At 46.2% G+C, this 17,023-nt stretch overlaps 2 protein-coding genes across 2 annotated transcripts in view; both read left to right on the forward strand.

The window, feature by feature from the left end:
- LOC144104046 (TNF receptor-associated factor 3-like) overlaps positions 1 to 17,023 on the forward strand; it is a 98,588-nt gene that overhangs the window by 46,966 nt on the left and 34,599 nt on the right. The gene's annotated exons all lie outside the window — the stretch shown is intronic.
- LOC144104044 (uncharacterized) lies at positions 8,062 to 14,028 on the forward strand. The gene is made up of 2 exons (XM_077636826.1): positions 8,062 to 8,540; positions 12,720 to 14,028. Exons 1-2 carry the CDS (start codon positions 8,241 to 8,243, stop codon positions 13,632 to 13,634), a joined length of 1,215 nt encoding a protein of 404 aa, XP_077492952.1. The 5' UTR covers positions 8,062 to 8,240; the 3' UTR covers positions 13,635 to 14,028.

The following is a 17,023-nucleotide window of genomic DNA, read 5'->3' on the forward strand; positions in this document are numbered from 1 at the left end:
AGCTGACCAAAGAAATGCTATTGGAGGTACAGCTTCAGTTTCTCGGTCTATGATTATACATTGAAGAGGCCCATATGTGCTTGTGTTATGTTCCGCAGTAAAAGAAAGGATGTGGCTACAGAAGCACTGAAAAATGCCCTGAACAGGTTGTGCATTGACCATCAGCAGGAAAGTGGCGAGGCCCAATTGACCCGGTTACGTGAAGCTAGCTTCCCAGATAACCTCATCTGCAGCCTTGGTTTCAAGGTATTGAAAGAAAATGGGCGATCTGCCCCCACGAGGCTTCAGAAAGACGAACGGAAGTTAACTGTCATGCCATATATGCACGGTGTGGTCGGGCGGGCTGCTGTGAACTTAGTATGCGACGCAACCAGCAAAGCTGCTTCAAAGACGAAGCAAAGATGGTTTATGGGGTTTTAACGTCCCAAAGCGACTCAGGCTATGAGGGACGCCGTAGTGAAGGGCTCCGGAAATTTCGACCACCTGGGGTTCTTTAACGTGCACTGACATCGCACAGCACACGGGCCTCTAGAATTTCGCCTCCATCGAAATTCGACTGCCGCGGCCGGGATCGAACCCGCGTCTTTCGGGCCAGCAGCAGGAGCGCCGTAACCACTCAGCCACCGCGGCGGCTCCGAAGCAAAGAAACAAATGCATAGCATGCGACAGTGACTTCGTTTATAAAATCTCTTTGTCATGCAGAGCATCATATGTTGGGAAAAAAGGCCGGCGTGTCAACATTCGTCTAATGGAGCATTTCGGCAACACAGACAGTATATGGCAGCAAGCAAGCAAGAGTCGTGTTGTACAGCGAATGCACTACGCGCTTTAGACGTTGTAAAATTTTGATTGTGTACATAGGTGGTGACTGCGGGAAAGAATGTGTGCTATTATAAGAGACTGTGCGCTTAGCGGGGTAGATGCGGCATTGTTAATATCGAAGGGACGCTGCGGTGGAGCAATTGCCGGCAGATCAAGCAAGGCTAACCCCACCTGTAGCATTCAACACCTCAACCAACCAACCATTTTGAGGAAATATAATCGATAGCTCAAGCACGAGATATATGAGGTTTACCTCATATATACAAATTCCACAACTTGCGTAAGCACATCATCCCTAATGTTAATTAAAAAAAAACTGACTGGATTTATAATTCAGCTACAGATATAATTCTTGACTATATCTGGGCAAATAATCAGGAGTGATGTCACAGAATGATTTCCATAACCTTCGTTCTCGGTATTTTGGATGTTGCTTCCTGTATTTATTGCGAGTAAAGCAATAAATTACTCAGCTGTTAGCACTGTATACGTGTCATCTAGACGGTGTCCTGTTACTCTGTGCGGTTTTGCCAAGAATCACGCACCAACTGGCCCGGCGGATTTCTGTGAAGTAGTTTAGTGACCTCGCGCAAATTTTTCCCAATGGCTTTTGAGTTTACTGGCTGCAGACGCGGAAGATATCTTAACTTGGCACTGTTGCCTGCCTTTCAAGATGTCACATACTTGGTATGAATGCATGCTTTGTGTTGCGTTGAAGCGGATCATTTTCATGGAAGGGGTTGCATCGCTGACTTTGGCACATATAGTATATTTTGTTGTCACAGTGAATGTTACACCTGACCTGTCGTTGGTGTGATTGTAAAGCATTATGAAGTGCGCTGTATTTTCGTCTGTTGTCGTGGTGTTTTGGGCCTTTTAGAGTCAGTTCACTCTCCAGCAAGGCTAGTGGTTTGCACTAGTTTGTAGCAATTCATGCACAATTAATTTCATCGCCTTACCCACTTCACTCCATTTCTGAACAGGTAGCTTTCTTGCTCAAACATTGTTTTTATAATGCCATTTCTCTGAAACCACAATGGCCTCCTTGGAATGGTTTAGGGAATGACAGCTGGCGCTTGCTCACGATATGGGCAGATTTTATTCTCTCTGTTTGCGTAAGCATGCATAATATCACAAATCGTTAATGAGAAGTACGTTGCCATTTAATAAAGATCATTGAGCAATGTAAACTGATATGAAATGTTGTTCTGTTTTGTGTAAAATGCAGACTCGCACCATGCATGCCGTTCTGCGAAGGATATCCTGAGGTTGCTCCGTCGAGGGAGGATGACAGCTCAGCAGGCCCACCACTGCGGTTCACTCTACAACTGCCATACGGTCGAGATTATGGATGATCAGCATAAGCTACCTTATGTTTGCGTTCAAGCTTTTGCGGGGAGTTAGTGTCACAGTGCAAGCCTTCCTCAAGCTCGTTTATAATGATGCACAGGCATGAATTTTTGATTGTTTACTCTGAATAAATTAGAAGGTAGATGTAACTGCAATTGAATCTCATTTTACAGCACCATAACACCAATAAAGCAGGCATGGTGCAGTCGTTGCTTGGATGGCAGTAAGGAATTCATTGCCGAAGCTCGTTGTGCTTTTTTTGTGGATACCTTTGTTTTGACAAAAAAAAATTCCACATTTCTACAGTATTGTGATTTGCGAGTCAAATAATGTTTTTTTTTTTTTGGCGCACAGCCACTCAATAGCTGTCAAGAGCTCCAGTAATACAGGTATATTACATTATGTAAGCATTATAATGGTAAATTTAAAGAACACTTAAGAAAAGCAATAAAAGTAGAAACAAGTTATGAACCCATTGAATTGTATTTTCCTGAAGGGTGTAGGGGTTTAAGCACTAAGACGCCAATGGCTCGGCGGTAATAGCGTGCTAGTCGCCCCAACACCTTTAGGTCACTTTTCATTTTTGTGCTCGTTCCTTTGCGTAACACCACGCGTGAAAATTGTATGAAGACACCAAGACTCCCTTCTGGGCCGAGTGCGAGTTATAGACACCTGAAAACTCCTTTGAAGGTGTTTTATTTTAGACAGTGAAACTTTGATAAAAGGGAGTAATTACTCATATGCATCCACCCAAGCGCAGCCTCACGGCTACAAAGGAAAGCTGTACAGCTTTCTCAGAAATTTCACGGTTAAAGAGAAATTCGTCCTGGTCCGGGGTTCAAACCCTGGACCATTGCTTCATCGGAGCAGTCCTTCTACCAAATGAACTAACCGTAATGGCAAGCCTATAGTAGGGCGAGAGGTAATTGATAGATAAATAGCAGTGGGTACAGTGTTGGCCAAATGTTTAGGGGAATCCCCCAGCTTTCCTTTGTAGCCGTATGGCTGTGCTTGGGTGGATGCCAATGAGTAATTACTCCCTTACACCAAAGTTGTGCAGTGAAAAGCTAATGAAGCTTAATTCTGCATGCCGGCTTCGACGTTATAAGAGCGCCTATCTCAGTCTCAGGTTATCTGCATTGAAGTAACAGGCTGGCCCAGAAAATTTCGCGCGACGTTTTCTTTTAGCACAGTTCGCACATATCAGATTCTTTTTCGAGTCATGAGGGTAGACGATTATTGGATTATTGAGTCTTAACCTTAAAAAGAAATGCCGGTTTTGACTCGTGCCTTAACAGACAGCATGGTAACGAATTTTTGTTAAGGGACGCTTTTCAACACCAATAAAAACATTTTCCGCATTTTTTTTCAGTTCGCTTGCATCAAGAATTCATAAGACCTGCGAACAGGGATCTCAGCGGGAGATTTTACCGTTTAAACACTGCTATTCGACGTTCTAATCCCAGAGCTCCTCAGCAACGGCAGCGGGCCACTAACGATGCCTCATTTATTGTTCTCCAACATTTCTATTCCACAATTTATACTAATATTAATCACCCTTACTAAGCCCACTGCAGGACAAAAGGCTCTCCAATTATTTCCTGTGACAGCCGCAGTCACCGAATCATGGGGAAGAAAGCGCGAGCCACTTCAGTCCCGGCCAACTGAAAAACCTCCGCTCAAGCCGTAACTCCGTACCCCATCCGTTGTGAACGTAACTGAAGGCGGAATTGGCGCTAGCGTCGATAGTAAGCATACAAGATCTAACCGCAGCAAGTTTCTGAAAGGATAAATGGTCTCTCGCTCCCTTTTGAATTTCTGGCCCGTGTGGCCGTTGCAACAGCGACGCATCCTTTGCGTGTGTTTCGCGAACTCAGTCGCACGTTATCGCGGGTGCTGTCGCCTGCTCTGCGGTGCCGGTCACAGACACTTTGGCGTCGTGTTCCTTCATGTGTTAGGGATTTCAGTGCTGCGACAACTACGATAGTGTTTCGTTTTGTGCTCGTGACCTTCGAAAGTGCTAAGGGTGCAGCGAAACTGGCACGGATACGATAAGAACCGCTGTACCTGCACTCCCTTTCTCGGGAGCCACAGCTCATTTCGGTGTCATGGATCATGAACAATGATTTAATCACTGCTGCTGACGAAGCATACATCGGGTTTGGTCCGCAGAAGAGTCGGGACATAGTGGAAACTAATTATGAAGCTGTATGTTAACTGAATTTTATTGCTACCGCATTTATCAGCACAGACAGTGAAGGCCATTGCGTGATAGCGGTTTGCCCTCACGCGTTTACGGAAATCCAAAGCAATTTTTCCAACACCCTACGATTGTAAGGTGCATCATGCTAGGGTTAAGTTGCGTGAACACACTGAGCTGAGACTGATCCTCGTGCATCGCGTGAAAATTATGCAGGAATGATCGCGTAGGTATTGTGTGAATGGTGCACGAAATGATGAACTTAAGATCTCAGTTGCGCCGTTTGAGATAAACTTAACACATCTCGTGCGTCGACACACGTACATTATCTGTATTTTACGGGATGCTGTAACGCACACAAGTAGTGTAGTTTGAGAAATGCATCTTTTTGGCATAAAGTATACGGGAAGGCCATATATGACCAATAAAGCCACGTAAAATGTTCTCTGTTCACGATGCATCGGCCCGACGCTGCGGTTACTATTGTTGACCAGCAGCACAGGCAATTTTAGCATGCCACAACAGCAAAGAAAGCGTGTACGAAACTACCGAAGTAAAGCGCGCCGCGCGGCAGCGCGCAACAAACAGACGACGATACACCCACCCACCTCCACTAGCAGGCCCGATTTTGGACCAGTCCGCGCGTGCAGCAGATGCCATGCGAACACCCACAGCGCCCGCGAGCATCTCAACATCATACACCCACGTAACTTTTCGCCGCCTTTGCTTTTCTTGCTTTCTCATGGAATCCAGTCCGTTTCCCTTAACAACCATCGGTTATCTTGCCTTCGGGTTACATGCCTTGCCCAAGCCCATTTTTTCCTCTCCATTTCGAGTAGGATGCGCTAACCCGCGTTTGGTTCTCCGACGCACTCTGCTGTATTCCTTTCTTTTAATGGCACAGCCATAATTTACGCTTCCATAGCTCGCCGCGTAGAACTCAATTTAAGTTGAACTCTTTTCGTTAGCCGCCATATTTCTGCCCCAAGCCTGAGTGCCCGGTAAGTTAGAGGTCTTATGTTCTTTTTTATATATATTGCATCTGGCCGTTACCCCGGCCGATAATAAAAATTCATTATTCGCACGATTCCTTCGGAAAAAAGGGATTCCCTGATATGAAGCTGCAGCGCCTCATCTATTTTTACAATGCCAGCCGCATCGCCCGCTTCGCAATGGGAGCCGCCGGTACGCCTCACTTCAGTTAGTTGCCGCGATGCGGCGCTACCAGGATGGTTGGATTGATTGCGTCATGCTTGCCAACGGTCGCGCAGTGCTGGCGTTATCTGTCCTACTCCTATACTGCAGACATATACTACGCGTCTATCAGATTCCTGCTTCGTACCCCTTCTTGCCGAAATCTCGATTCATCCGCGGCGCGGCGCTTTTTCCAGCGACAATCGGCTGGAGCACAAACTTTGCTCGCGTTTGCCGAGGTGCTCTCAGGCGTTCGCTCCGCCTATCACTTGAGGATGCTGTTCTTTGCCAGAAGAATAGAGCGTTGTAAGTTGTTACGTTTGTTCGTTTCGTGGCACCATGATTAACGAAAATTGTTTTGCGCGGATAAATGGTGTGGTGCGCGACGCTGTCGAGGTGTCCTCGCAGCAGAAGTAAAATGACACCAGTTACTTGTGGCAAGCGCGGCTGCTGCTTGCAGTTTTGTGCGAATTGTGCGAAATTTTAAGTTATTTTGTAGAAAAGGAGCGGACACTCACGTGCATCTATTTACATATATTTACAACTGCTTACAGCAATAGCATATACAATAGTTTCCTTGTGTCTGCTGCTATATACATTACAACTCTGTGTTTATAGCCATTTACATTTCTAGAATTTGTTGGTTTGCTTGTATTGACACTTATTTGCAGACAGAAGAAATCTGCATTGTAGCGCAACCACATTTGTATGCGCGAGCAGGACAAAGAATCTCGTGCGCGAGCGGAACAACAGTGAACGAAACAAAACGCACCTCACGCCCGCTTGGACAACCAATTTGTATGCTCTCGTGTGTTTGATCGTCCTCTCCTGCGGCCTGAAGCGACAACGGCGGTAGAATAGACACTGATGCTGCGCCGAAGAAACGCTACCATGAGGTTCGACCATTACGGTGACTGCGCCTGAACACGTGCTGAAGCGGACTTGATTCCGAATTAATCTGCCTTCTTTTCTTCAAGCGCTTCTGTTTTAGTTTTGCATCCTTTTATTTGCACTTGGTTGTAGTGAAGACTAGGCAGAATGTCCGAAATGCTTCGGCATCAGCTGCGGCGCCGTGCATTTGTGACTGGAGTTCTTTTCGCTCCTTAAAACAATCGTAGCTGCAGTCTGCCACGCACAGAGAAAAATCTTTATCTAGTTGTGGTAACGATAACAGCTTAGCCTGTAAAAATTATAGCTACGAGTTGAAAGCTACTGCTACTTGGCAGTTTCGAAAAATGCCTTCTCGGGAAGATATATCATTGCTTCTTTATTTCATTCTCCCATGTTCCTTGACTAACATGATTGAATCGCAAATAAATAGAGTAAAATACGTATTAATAACTATGTTTACCCTCCGATTTCATATTTCTCCCAGCAGTTTCAGTACCTCTCCAGGAATGTTTCAGGGTTCTAGCTAAAAGACAAACATGATTATGGTTTAGGGGGGTTTAACGTCCCAAAGCGACTCAGGCTATGAGGGACGCCGTAGAGAAGTGCTCCGGAAATTTCGACCACCAGGGGTTCTTTTACGGGCACTGACATCGCACAGCACAAACATGATTACAACAAGTCGCCATAGCCTTTCGTTACAATGCCAACGCCGCTACAGCGAAGACCTACTAAACTTGACACCTACACATTTGGCACTGCTCTGGCGCGCATGTTCTAGTTCGTGCCTTTTGCCGCTAGGGAACGGCAGCTACGCGCGGCGTGGCGCTGCAATTAACCTGTTGAGCAAAACAAAATGGAGTTTGTTATTTTACTTCAAGGATGGAATAATTTTGTCATTTGTCTACGTTGTGAGTATTCATCATTCATCCATTGCCTAGCAAAGATGCCAAAAAGTCTGACACATGCATGCGCGCAAACAATACTCACCGCTAGGATTTGAAGAAGGCCATGTCATATTTGCATCATTCATTACTATATTTCAAAATAATAATTAAGGACAAATGTACAGGTAGGCAGTGAGAGAAGAGAAATTATTTGTCCAAAGCAGACGATGATGATGATCATGAAAGACGAACAGGTCAACCGAGCGTCCTCGACGGCCAAAAAGTTAACGAAAGTTGGCGCACGCAGTCCCATAGGACCCCGCCATATGTGCAAATCTCTAGCTCAGAAGGTCTTGGCTGCACCGCACTCTCTGTCCTTTTAAAGCCGGCGCCTGCAGCGGCTCCACGGTGAGCAGCGCCTCGAACGGCGCGCTCTATGACGCGTCAATCCCTGACAGCCAGCCTGATTACTACTATGAGGGATGCAAAGCGCCGTCTAACGAAGAAAGAGAGAACGTTTAAAAAATAGCCTTCTTCCGCTTTCCGTCGTCAGGCGCCACTCAGATGGCACTCTCCCCCACAGACGTAGATCAGGCGCAAAGGCTAGCCGACGGGGGAGAGCAGGAAAGGAGGATAGGAGAGGGCGTCGGACGGTCGGATCTGCCTTACTCGGCAGGCATTGCAAAAATAGAGACGGCGCTGTATAAAGAAAGCAACGGTTGGGAAACGGGAGATATGAACGCCGGACGCGAGCAGCCAGCGATAAGCTCGGCGAGAGGAAGTGGATGCAACTTCGATAGCCGCCCCGACGACCGCCAACAAAAGCAGTAAGACAACAGCCGCTGTCGGGCCAGTCAGAAAAAGACAGTCGCTCAGGCGGCGTAGCAGCGAGGGAGAGCATGCAGAGAGCGATGCCTCCTGGAAACGCCCAATACACGCTCGTCGGCTTCTGCCCGGAGCTTGACTGGAGGCCCTTGAGATTTGTCAAGCCCATTCCAACGAACAGGCTGTGCAGCGCCTGCGGACTGGTGCGTAAAACGACCGCGTTGTTGCCCTGTATGCACGTGCTCTGCCAGTCTTGCTACGACCTGTGCGACCAGGACGGATTGCACGCTTGTCCGCTCGACGGCCATGAGTGGAAGGATGAAGACGACGTCGAGTGGAGGGAGTTTCCAACAGATCAGCTGCTAAAAAGAGAGGTGGGTCCCTTGACTTCCGCCATTTTTTAGGCCGCACTTTCGTCTCCGTTTCTTTATTTGGCAGAAAAAGTCTTATGGTCCCATCATTGCCAATGTACAAGACTTAACTATTGCCGCGCATCGAACAATGAGTGCCCCGTGAAAGGAGTTATTTCAGGACCCTTCAAAGGCATACACGACGGAATGATTTATGCCCGTGTACTGTGCAATGTTACTGCACGTTAAAGAACCTCAGGTGGTCGAAATTTCCGGAGCCCTTCACTACGGCGTCTCTCATAGCCTGAGTCGCTTTGGGACGTTAAACCCCCATAAACCAAAAAATTATTTATGCATAGTGTCACCCTAGTATATCCTGCTCCAGGGGAATGTCACGGGGGAGTGCGATAGATACTGTTAATCATTATTCTTCAGTTTTACGCAAAAGTGTCATTCTGAACAACAAGTACTACAGTGCAGCTTGGCTTTTTTTTTTATTCTTCCTGCGAGGTTTGGGTTTCCTTACATGAGTTATTACTTCTGCCCTTCTTTGCTGTTTTCTGGGTAGTGGCGGTGAAAAACTTTTTAATGCTCAGAACGAGAGTTTGGCTATCAGAGGACCCCGCTGCATGGTCGGTATCTATATTCCGGGACACCGCACGACGAGGCCCCGTCTTGCGCCCGCTTTAGCACAGCCCTTTGGGACTCCAGTGTGGAACAGCTGAGGAGGGCAGTATCCCATGCCTCTCGGGTACGGCTAGGGGAAGGGGGCAGGTGAGGATTCTGAGTGCATGCCCTCACCATGTGAAATATATCAAATATATCTCCATAGTACAGGAAACACCGAACCCGTGTCGCGAACAACAAATACTTCATCATCCAGTAAGAGTGGCAATAACCATGCCTTTGCTATCGTGGGTCGGTGGCGGCGGCACGAAAACTGGCTGGGGCAGTGCCTGCATTTGGCAAGAGCCTGCCGAACTACTCTCCCTCCAGCTCCAGCTCTCGCCGCAAGCGCCTTATCTCGCTGCTTTTGTCGCTAGGCGATTTGAGAATGTGCACATGCACTGGCCGTTCAGTGCTCGAACGATAGTTTTAGAAATCGCTGGCTGCACTTGTATCGTAGTTCAAAGTTGCGGAGAGATGTGAATAAATGCAGTTCTGATTTCCCGAATTTTTAGTGCAGTATATACAGGGCTAACAAAAGAAGCCGCAAGCTTACTCGGAGGCCTGGAAGGATTCAGCAAAGCAGGACACATAGTGCTGCATTATTAGTGGCACTCTACGGTTTGAACTGAGCCCCCTCTTAACGCTCTCGTCTTGATTGTAGGTCGGCGGTTCCACAAGAAGCCCGAACTGTTAAAATCAGAAAAGTAGTTGCATGCAGTCTGTTCACTGCATCTCGCAGCCTGCTTCTCTGAACGTTTTCAAAGCTTGATGAAGGGGTAAGAATATTGGAGAACAAGATGTGCGAGTCAGATGTCAAGATGTACGAACACAACTGCTCGCAATATTGTTTCATATGTCTTTCCAACTCTTATTTACTGCCATATTGCTCAGATAATTGGTGTTTTTCAGAACGGTGTAAAAATATCTTCTGTTTTTCCTGTATCATATTCTCCCAGCAGCACGTAGCATATTCGTCTTGCACCGTGAATATCAAAGCAGCTTTTTTTTAAACCCCGCAGTGTAATTCTAATTCTGCCGGGAGTACTCTTTACCATGAACTGAAGCCTGCTGGTCTAGTGGGGTTTTGGGCTGATATGGAATGAAATGCAGCCTCTTCGTTGGGTTTGTCGTAGTTAACTTCGAAGAGGTGCATGTGTTTTGTGTTGTCAACATCGTCTACTACTTCAACGTTTTCTTCCCAGCTTAACCCGGCAGCACGGCATTCATTGATCCTACCTATGCGCCCAGTCATGCAGCGCACACAAAAGCGGCTGTGTACACATTGTCAATCTGCAAGCGCATAATTGCTCCTGTCATGTCTAAAACATCTTTGGCACTACTTTTTATTCAACTAAAGCGCGCTCTGAGTCTAACTCATGCCGTCTAGAAGCTGTCTTCGTCCTTTACTTCATTTTCTTGTTCACCTGAAGGTCATAAATGCGCCTTATTCATGCGAACAATATTAAAATATTTGCTCAATACGTCCTGCATGTACAATGTGGGCGTCAAATTATATCAGTGCGCCAGTGATGCCAAGGTCAACTTGGTCCTGTATTTCGATCCTGGTCGAGTAGCCTCCCACAGATGTCTGTGCATTTCCCTGAGGCAACCAGTTCTTCTACTACTTTTTATTATTTTCAAGTGGCGACTGCAGTCCGGAGAGCAAGAAGGCTGCGAAAATGGTGTCTAAACAAAGCTCTTTATTTGGGCTGACTTCCGCCCACAATGGACTGAATCACTCGGCGGCGGCATAGCAACAAGCGTGCTCGGCGGGCGTCGAACAGAATGCCCGCCGCTGTCGGCCGTGCACTATCTAAAGCAGATAGCGAAATTCCGAGATAAAGCGTGCAAAGTTACTAAAACATTCCAGAACAACTTAGAATCAGCTCTGCCTGGCTGCGATCAATCTAGATAAATCTAGTCGCGTCTTGCGTCGCAAACAAAGCGATAAAGCGGCGTGGTGACAGATTTGAATAATGAACAAACACCGCAAATATTCGCGGCAGTATTCTCCCATGGGCACCTGTATTACACACGTAGCTGATTCTCCCATTCACGCATCCTTGTAAGCAGTGTAAAGAATACACCATCAGTCGAGTCAGCGCCTACAAACACGTGAATATTATTGTTATAAGGTCGAGGTTCTTTTGCAATTCAGGTTCTTTTGTGGTCGGTAAGATAATTTTACTGCAGGTTACTCAATGCCCCCCGTTGCCTTCGAAGAGTGCATGAAACGCAGCAAGGCTTTGTTTATGCAGTAAGGCATTCAGTAAGGTATTAAGGAATGCAGTAAGGCTCCTTTCTATAAAGGGATTCCAAAGTGGTTTGAGTATTATTCGAAACAGTCATCTTTGTCCACTATCGCCTGCTGTTCTTATTGCAAGGCCAATAAGATATCATGGAAGGTCTAGTATTGCCTGAAAGAGCAGGTGTACGGAGCCTGCACGTTGTTGGGATTCAGGTAGCGTGACTGGGCCGGAGAAGAGACGAGGACGATCGGAGGAAGAAAACTTGGAAAACTTTATACAAGGACTATTTACAGTATGTACAAGTACGAGCAACTGAGAGGGCTTCTCAGTAAAGAGAGATTCTTAGGAGTCGGGAGTCTCTGATACCTCTCAAGAAGGGGGCTCTCTTGGCATCAAACCAGCAGCTCCTTAAATACTCCTCGTATTCCCCAGATACCTAGCTGGGGTGTACAGTTCGAAGAATGATGTCCAATCACACGATGGCACTGATGGTACCACCCACGGCAGGGCGGTCCTGACGCTTCTTCGCAGCTCGGTCGAGGGAAAGGGAACAGGACCCTGTCACGTTGTCGTCCCCGCGGCTTCCAGGTGGCCGCGCACGTGCGTCCGGAGGGCAGCTGCATGACACAGGAATGCTGGTTGTCTCCCCGCAGGTGTCGAAAGATCCTGCACTGGTGACTGGAACGAATACGCTTATGGTCGTCGCTGGCATTTCTGATGAACACTATCGTTGCTAAGGGGACGCTATCGTCGCTGCTTCCGGCATTCCTGTTCGAACACGTGGGGACGCTATTGTTGTCGTTCCCTCTGGCAGTCCTGCAGTCACGTCTCTTTGCCGAATTCCTCAGCAGGAAGGAAGCGCGATCACAACAACGTACAGAGATGGGTGCTGTTTAGCGACCTGCTCTTGTACTGTTTAAGGTAACCCAAATGCGTCCACACACGGACGGCCAAAAATGAGAAAATGCGTATGGGAGAGAAAAAATCGCGACAGTGGACAATGAAAAGCGTAAATATAACATAGAAATTCATTTCACGCTTCACAGGATCAAGACTAAGTGAATAAAACCGTTAAAATTAAAATGTAGCCGTTATATTGCGCTTCAGACATTACAGCTGTCATGTTTCGACTTTGCCGCTCAAGAAAACGTAAATGACCATGCTGGCCCGTGATTATCCAAGTGATTAGGTGAAATCGCAGGAAGAATGATATTACAGAAAAAATTACGTGAGTAGTTCGAGAGGTAATGGTGAATTCTAAGCATATCCCTTTTTTCACTTGCAGGTCCAGTGCTTTAATGCAGAACGGGGTTGCCAGCATGTGGCGGCTGCTTCCATGATCACCCACCACTTTCAGCGGGAATGCCTGCACCACTCTACTTGCTGCCCGAAGTGCTCGGTCCGCGTCCTGTGCAGGGAAGTATGCGCCCACCTTAGATCGGGATCATGCAGCTCATTGGCTGACCACTCGTCGGAGTCCCAAAGAGATCGTGACCTCCACGATGAAAATGCGTCTTTTTCTGCTTTCCGCCAAACATTTGAAAAGCAGGCGGGTGAAATCAAGGGCTACCTCGAAAGAATGACTGCTGATATTAGCATGCATGGTGACAGGCTGAATGAATTCTCTCATGACCTTAACACATTCCAAGAAGCTCGCAGGCAAGAACAGGAAACTGGATTACCAAATCCTGAGAGTTTAAAAGAAACCTTGCGTGAACTCTCGACGTCAACCGCTGAAATCAGAACACAACTGACCACACAGAGTGTTGCAGTAGACAGTCTTTACGCAGGGATGAACCGAATAGAAAAAGGACTTAAAGACGGGTTTGCTAATGTTAGAACGGAAACTGCAGAAAACATATCGCAAATCACATCTGCTCTGCAAGAAATCAAAACAAAGGGGAAGAAGACTGATCAGAAGACCTTTGAAAGCATCACCACTATGCATCAATTCATTAAGCTGCAAACAACGCGATGCGACTTTTTTGTACAAGGTGTGAAATCCCTCCAAGAGAAAGCGCTGAAGGAAGGCTGTGCTTGGTATTTCCACGAGCGCGTGTACCTGCGTGGTTATTGCATATCACCCGGGCTGTACTTCAAGAAAAGGGGGGATTCGGTTACTGTGCATGTTCTCTTGCAGGTGCACAAAGGTGACATGGACGAGGTTGTTCTGTGGCCTTCGAGCAAAAAATCAAGCTGAGAGTCGTGCATTCGAAAAGACTGGCGGGTGCACGACTTGAGGCTCAGGTTAAACCTTCGAGTAATGAAGAGGGCTATAAAAGGCCAACCGATTCAAGCAACAAAGAAGTTTACTGTACAAACAAGTCGTTTGACCTCGAAGATATCTTGAAGGATGGCTTTGTTGAAAATGACAAGCTCCGTGTCAAGTGGGAGCTTCTCCCATGAGTTCCCATTGCATTGGTGTAGGACCCAAGAGACAGGTTGTCCCTGTGACTGGAATAAGCTCTTTCTTTTTCTTGATAATACTGAATTAATTGAAGTAGGCCTGCTGTCCGCAACAGTACTTTGCATGTTTTCTGCAAATAAATTTGCACTGTTATCATGGTTTCTGGGAATCTATGATTTTCAGCCTCTAAAAATCTGCAACGCAGCCTGGAGCATTTGTTACAAAATTGGAGTGTTCAGTTTTATCCAGTTTAAACGTCATACCGTATGTGGCATATTGATGGGAGTAAAACGCGCTTCCGCCTCAATCGAAATGTTTTGGAAAACTGCCACCTTAATAAGTTAGCTGAATGTAAAGTTATCCATGCGCCGTATTTATCAGCGTATCATCATCAACCACTGCAGGGAGAAGTCCTCGCCCATATCTCTTCAAATAACACTGTGCAGAGCTACGTCGCCATCTCATCACCGCGAACATCGTAATCTCCGCAACCCATCTAGATTCCTACTGCCCTGTGATACGCTCTCTTCATCTTGGAATGCAGACCTCCAGCAATAACGACCATTATTTATCTATCACTGTAAGAAAAAATCCCGCATACTGAAGGCGTAGCAAGTGCGCGCTAACCTTGTTTCCGCAACACGTGCTGTCCATCCAGCACTCCATTGCTAACGTGGCTTGTAAACGGATGTTGTGGCGCATTATGCGGCAAGAATGTTAGCGCACACATGCTTGGTACCACACCATGTCAAATCTGCTGCATGTCACAGCGTATGTGCTGCTTACTTTTAAACTTAATATATGTGGCCATGACAAACCATAGCATATACGATGTGGATATTAACATGACATGCTACTTTTCGCATGACTACATCCCAAGGTCTGTACAATAGCATTACTGCACATTGTGTAGTAAAAAAAAAGATTAACGTAGACGTGTTATGTGACACCCATGGCAGTCCAAATTGATTTTCGATCCTCGAAAGACACCGTTTATGTGGATGCTTGATGGTGCATCTTGGGCTTCGTGTATATCTGTTACACAAGTTAAAGGAAACAAGACCTAAAAAGGCGGGAGTGCCTAGTACTATGAAACGAAATGAGGGCTATTGAAAGTCGTGTGGCCTAGTCAGCAGCTTTTTTTTTGCGTAAAGTGAAGCGATTAGTAAAGCTAGCTTCTTAATTATTGGCTGGGAGAACAATGTGCCAATTCATGTGTTTTAGATCAACTTAAAGGACCCCTGGCTATGTTTGCACCAATGTACCAATTCTGAAGCTATATTTTTTCACATTAAAGGAAATCTACTAGTGACCAACTGCTGGGATATACATCTCACCCAGTGCGCGTATAAAGCCCGACCGCAGACCGCACCTTGGAGCAAAACTTTTGTTCTCGGAGACACGTACTGGAACGAAACACCAGCATCGTTGTCTATTGAGGCCAGCAAACAAAAGCTAATTTACGTATCGGCTGTGGGGATTCTAAGATGAAGGCGCCATTTTTTTCAAACCCTGCGATATGCGCCCACTTAAATTACCGCCAACCCGTTTAGCTCACGCACGTCCATACTATAAGAACAGAGGCTAACCTGGCGCTTAGCTGACCTATGAATGAGGGCCCAAATTATTTTTCATCTGGATATCCTGAAATAAATATATCCTATTTAATGGCTCCTAGTTTTGCACCTGCTAACAATGATAACTATTAATTCTCTCCCTGTAACATTCCCTGCCTCCTACGGATCTGTGCTTCGCCGGATTATTTTTATAATCTATAATAATGACTTGCAGTCACAGGCATCCTCTAAAATTTGCTTCTTCACAGATGTTTGAGCAATTCAGTGTGCTGCCATTACCACCGCTGACTAATTATCACTTTAAATTTACCTTAATGCTGTCTAGCCCAGGTGTAATCTGTTGCTATCCATGTAAGCGTAGCTTTTTTTTCCTTTCTACATTGCTCCTCACCCTTATATCCTATCACCTCTTTCTCTTGCTGCAAGGTAGCAAACTGGTTTCATCTACCGGTTAACCTCCCCGACTTTCCTCGTCTTCTTCCTCCTCCTTAAACACTAACATAATCCTCTTGGCCAATCCTCGCGTAATCTTTGAAGTCCCCGCAAAACTAGGTCAGTCATATATATGTTTAGGCGTTACAAATTCGGACGATCTTGCTTGGCGCTTGCATATTACTAACATCGTGTGCGTGCGCGCGTGCGTGCGTGCGTGCGTGCGTGCGTGTGTGCGTGCGTGTGTGCGTGCGTGCGTGCGTGCGTGCGTGCGTGCGCGCGCGTGTGTGTGTGTGTGTGTGTGTGTGTGTGTGTGTGTGTGTGTGTGTGTGTGTGTGTGTGTGTGTGTGTGTGTGTGTGTGTGTGTGTGTGTGTGTGTGTGTGTGTGTGTGTGTGTGTGTGTGTGTGTGTGTGTGTGTGTGTGTGTGTGTGTGTGTGTGTGTGTGTGTGTGTGTGTGTGTGTGTGTGTGTGTGTGTGTTTCGCGCAATGGGAGGTTATGGTTCATAAGTAAATAACGTTATCATGCGCCAAAAAACAGCTGTAAAAATGGCAATCAACGGTTTTCGGACTGACTATTAGCAGCTAAAGAGTTAGTATTTTTTACAATATTTCCTTGCTTCAGGAGCTTAACAACTCGCGATAAGTGTACTGTTACATTCTGGTCATGTTTGATGTGCTGGGTTTTATGGCGCATAGACAGCTGATGCTGTCATGCGCGCAACATGGCTGGAAATACCTCACTGTTTTAATGGCGGACCTATAGTTTTAAGTGTTATAGTTAGTTTATCGCATCCTTCTCCTATTAACCTAACAAATAACGATAAGACAAATATCGCATTCTCTCTTAAAAGCAAGTTTGGGTCGAAAGGAATGTTTTCGTCGTAAAAATTTGTGAAATGATTTCTTAGTTTTCCAAGTTTTCTCTCTTAGGAGTAACTTCGGGTGTAAAGGAAGTGTGAAAAATTCAACGAATAGAATGCTGCTTCTTTTAAAGCCCCTGTACATCATGCTACTCAAATGCTGAATTATTAGCCATAAAGCCATTATTCAACTCGTTACTGGAAATCGTCTCGTATCACCAATTTAAATCCTCATCCAGCTTATCATATTACTGTTATATAAGCCGTTCAACATCGCGCCACTAAGTTCAGTCATTCAACTTTTCTGACGAA

The sequence above is a fragment of the Amblyomma americanum genome, chromosome 9 (genome assembly GCF_052857255.1).
Source record: "Amblyomma americanum isolate KBUSLIRL-KWMA chromosome 9, ASM5285725v1, whole genome shotgun sequence".
Lineage (NCBI taxonomy): Eukaryota > Metazoa > Arthropoda > Arachnida > Ixodida > Ixodidae > Amblyomma > Amblyomma americanum.

Excerpts from the sequence above, each read along its gene's own strand:
- LOC144104044 (XM_077636826.1), top strand. The coding sequence starts at position 8,241 with ATGCAGAGAGCGATGCCTCCTGGAAACGCCCAATACACGCTCGTCGGC. Across the intron at positions 8,541-12,719 it reads ATCAGCTGCTAAAAAGAGAG|GTCCAGTGCTTTAATGCAGA; the intron begins GTGGGTCCCTTG and ends TTTCACTTGCAG.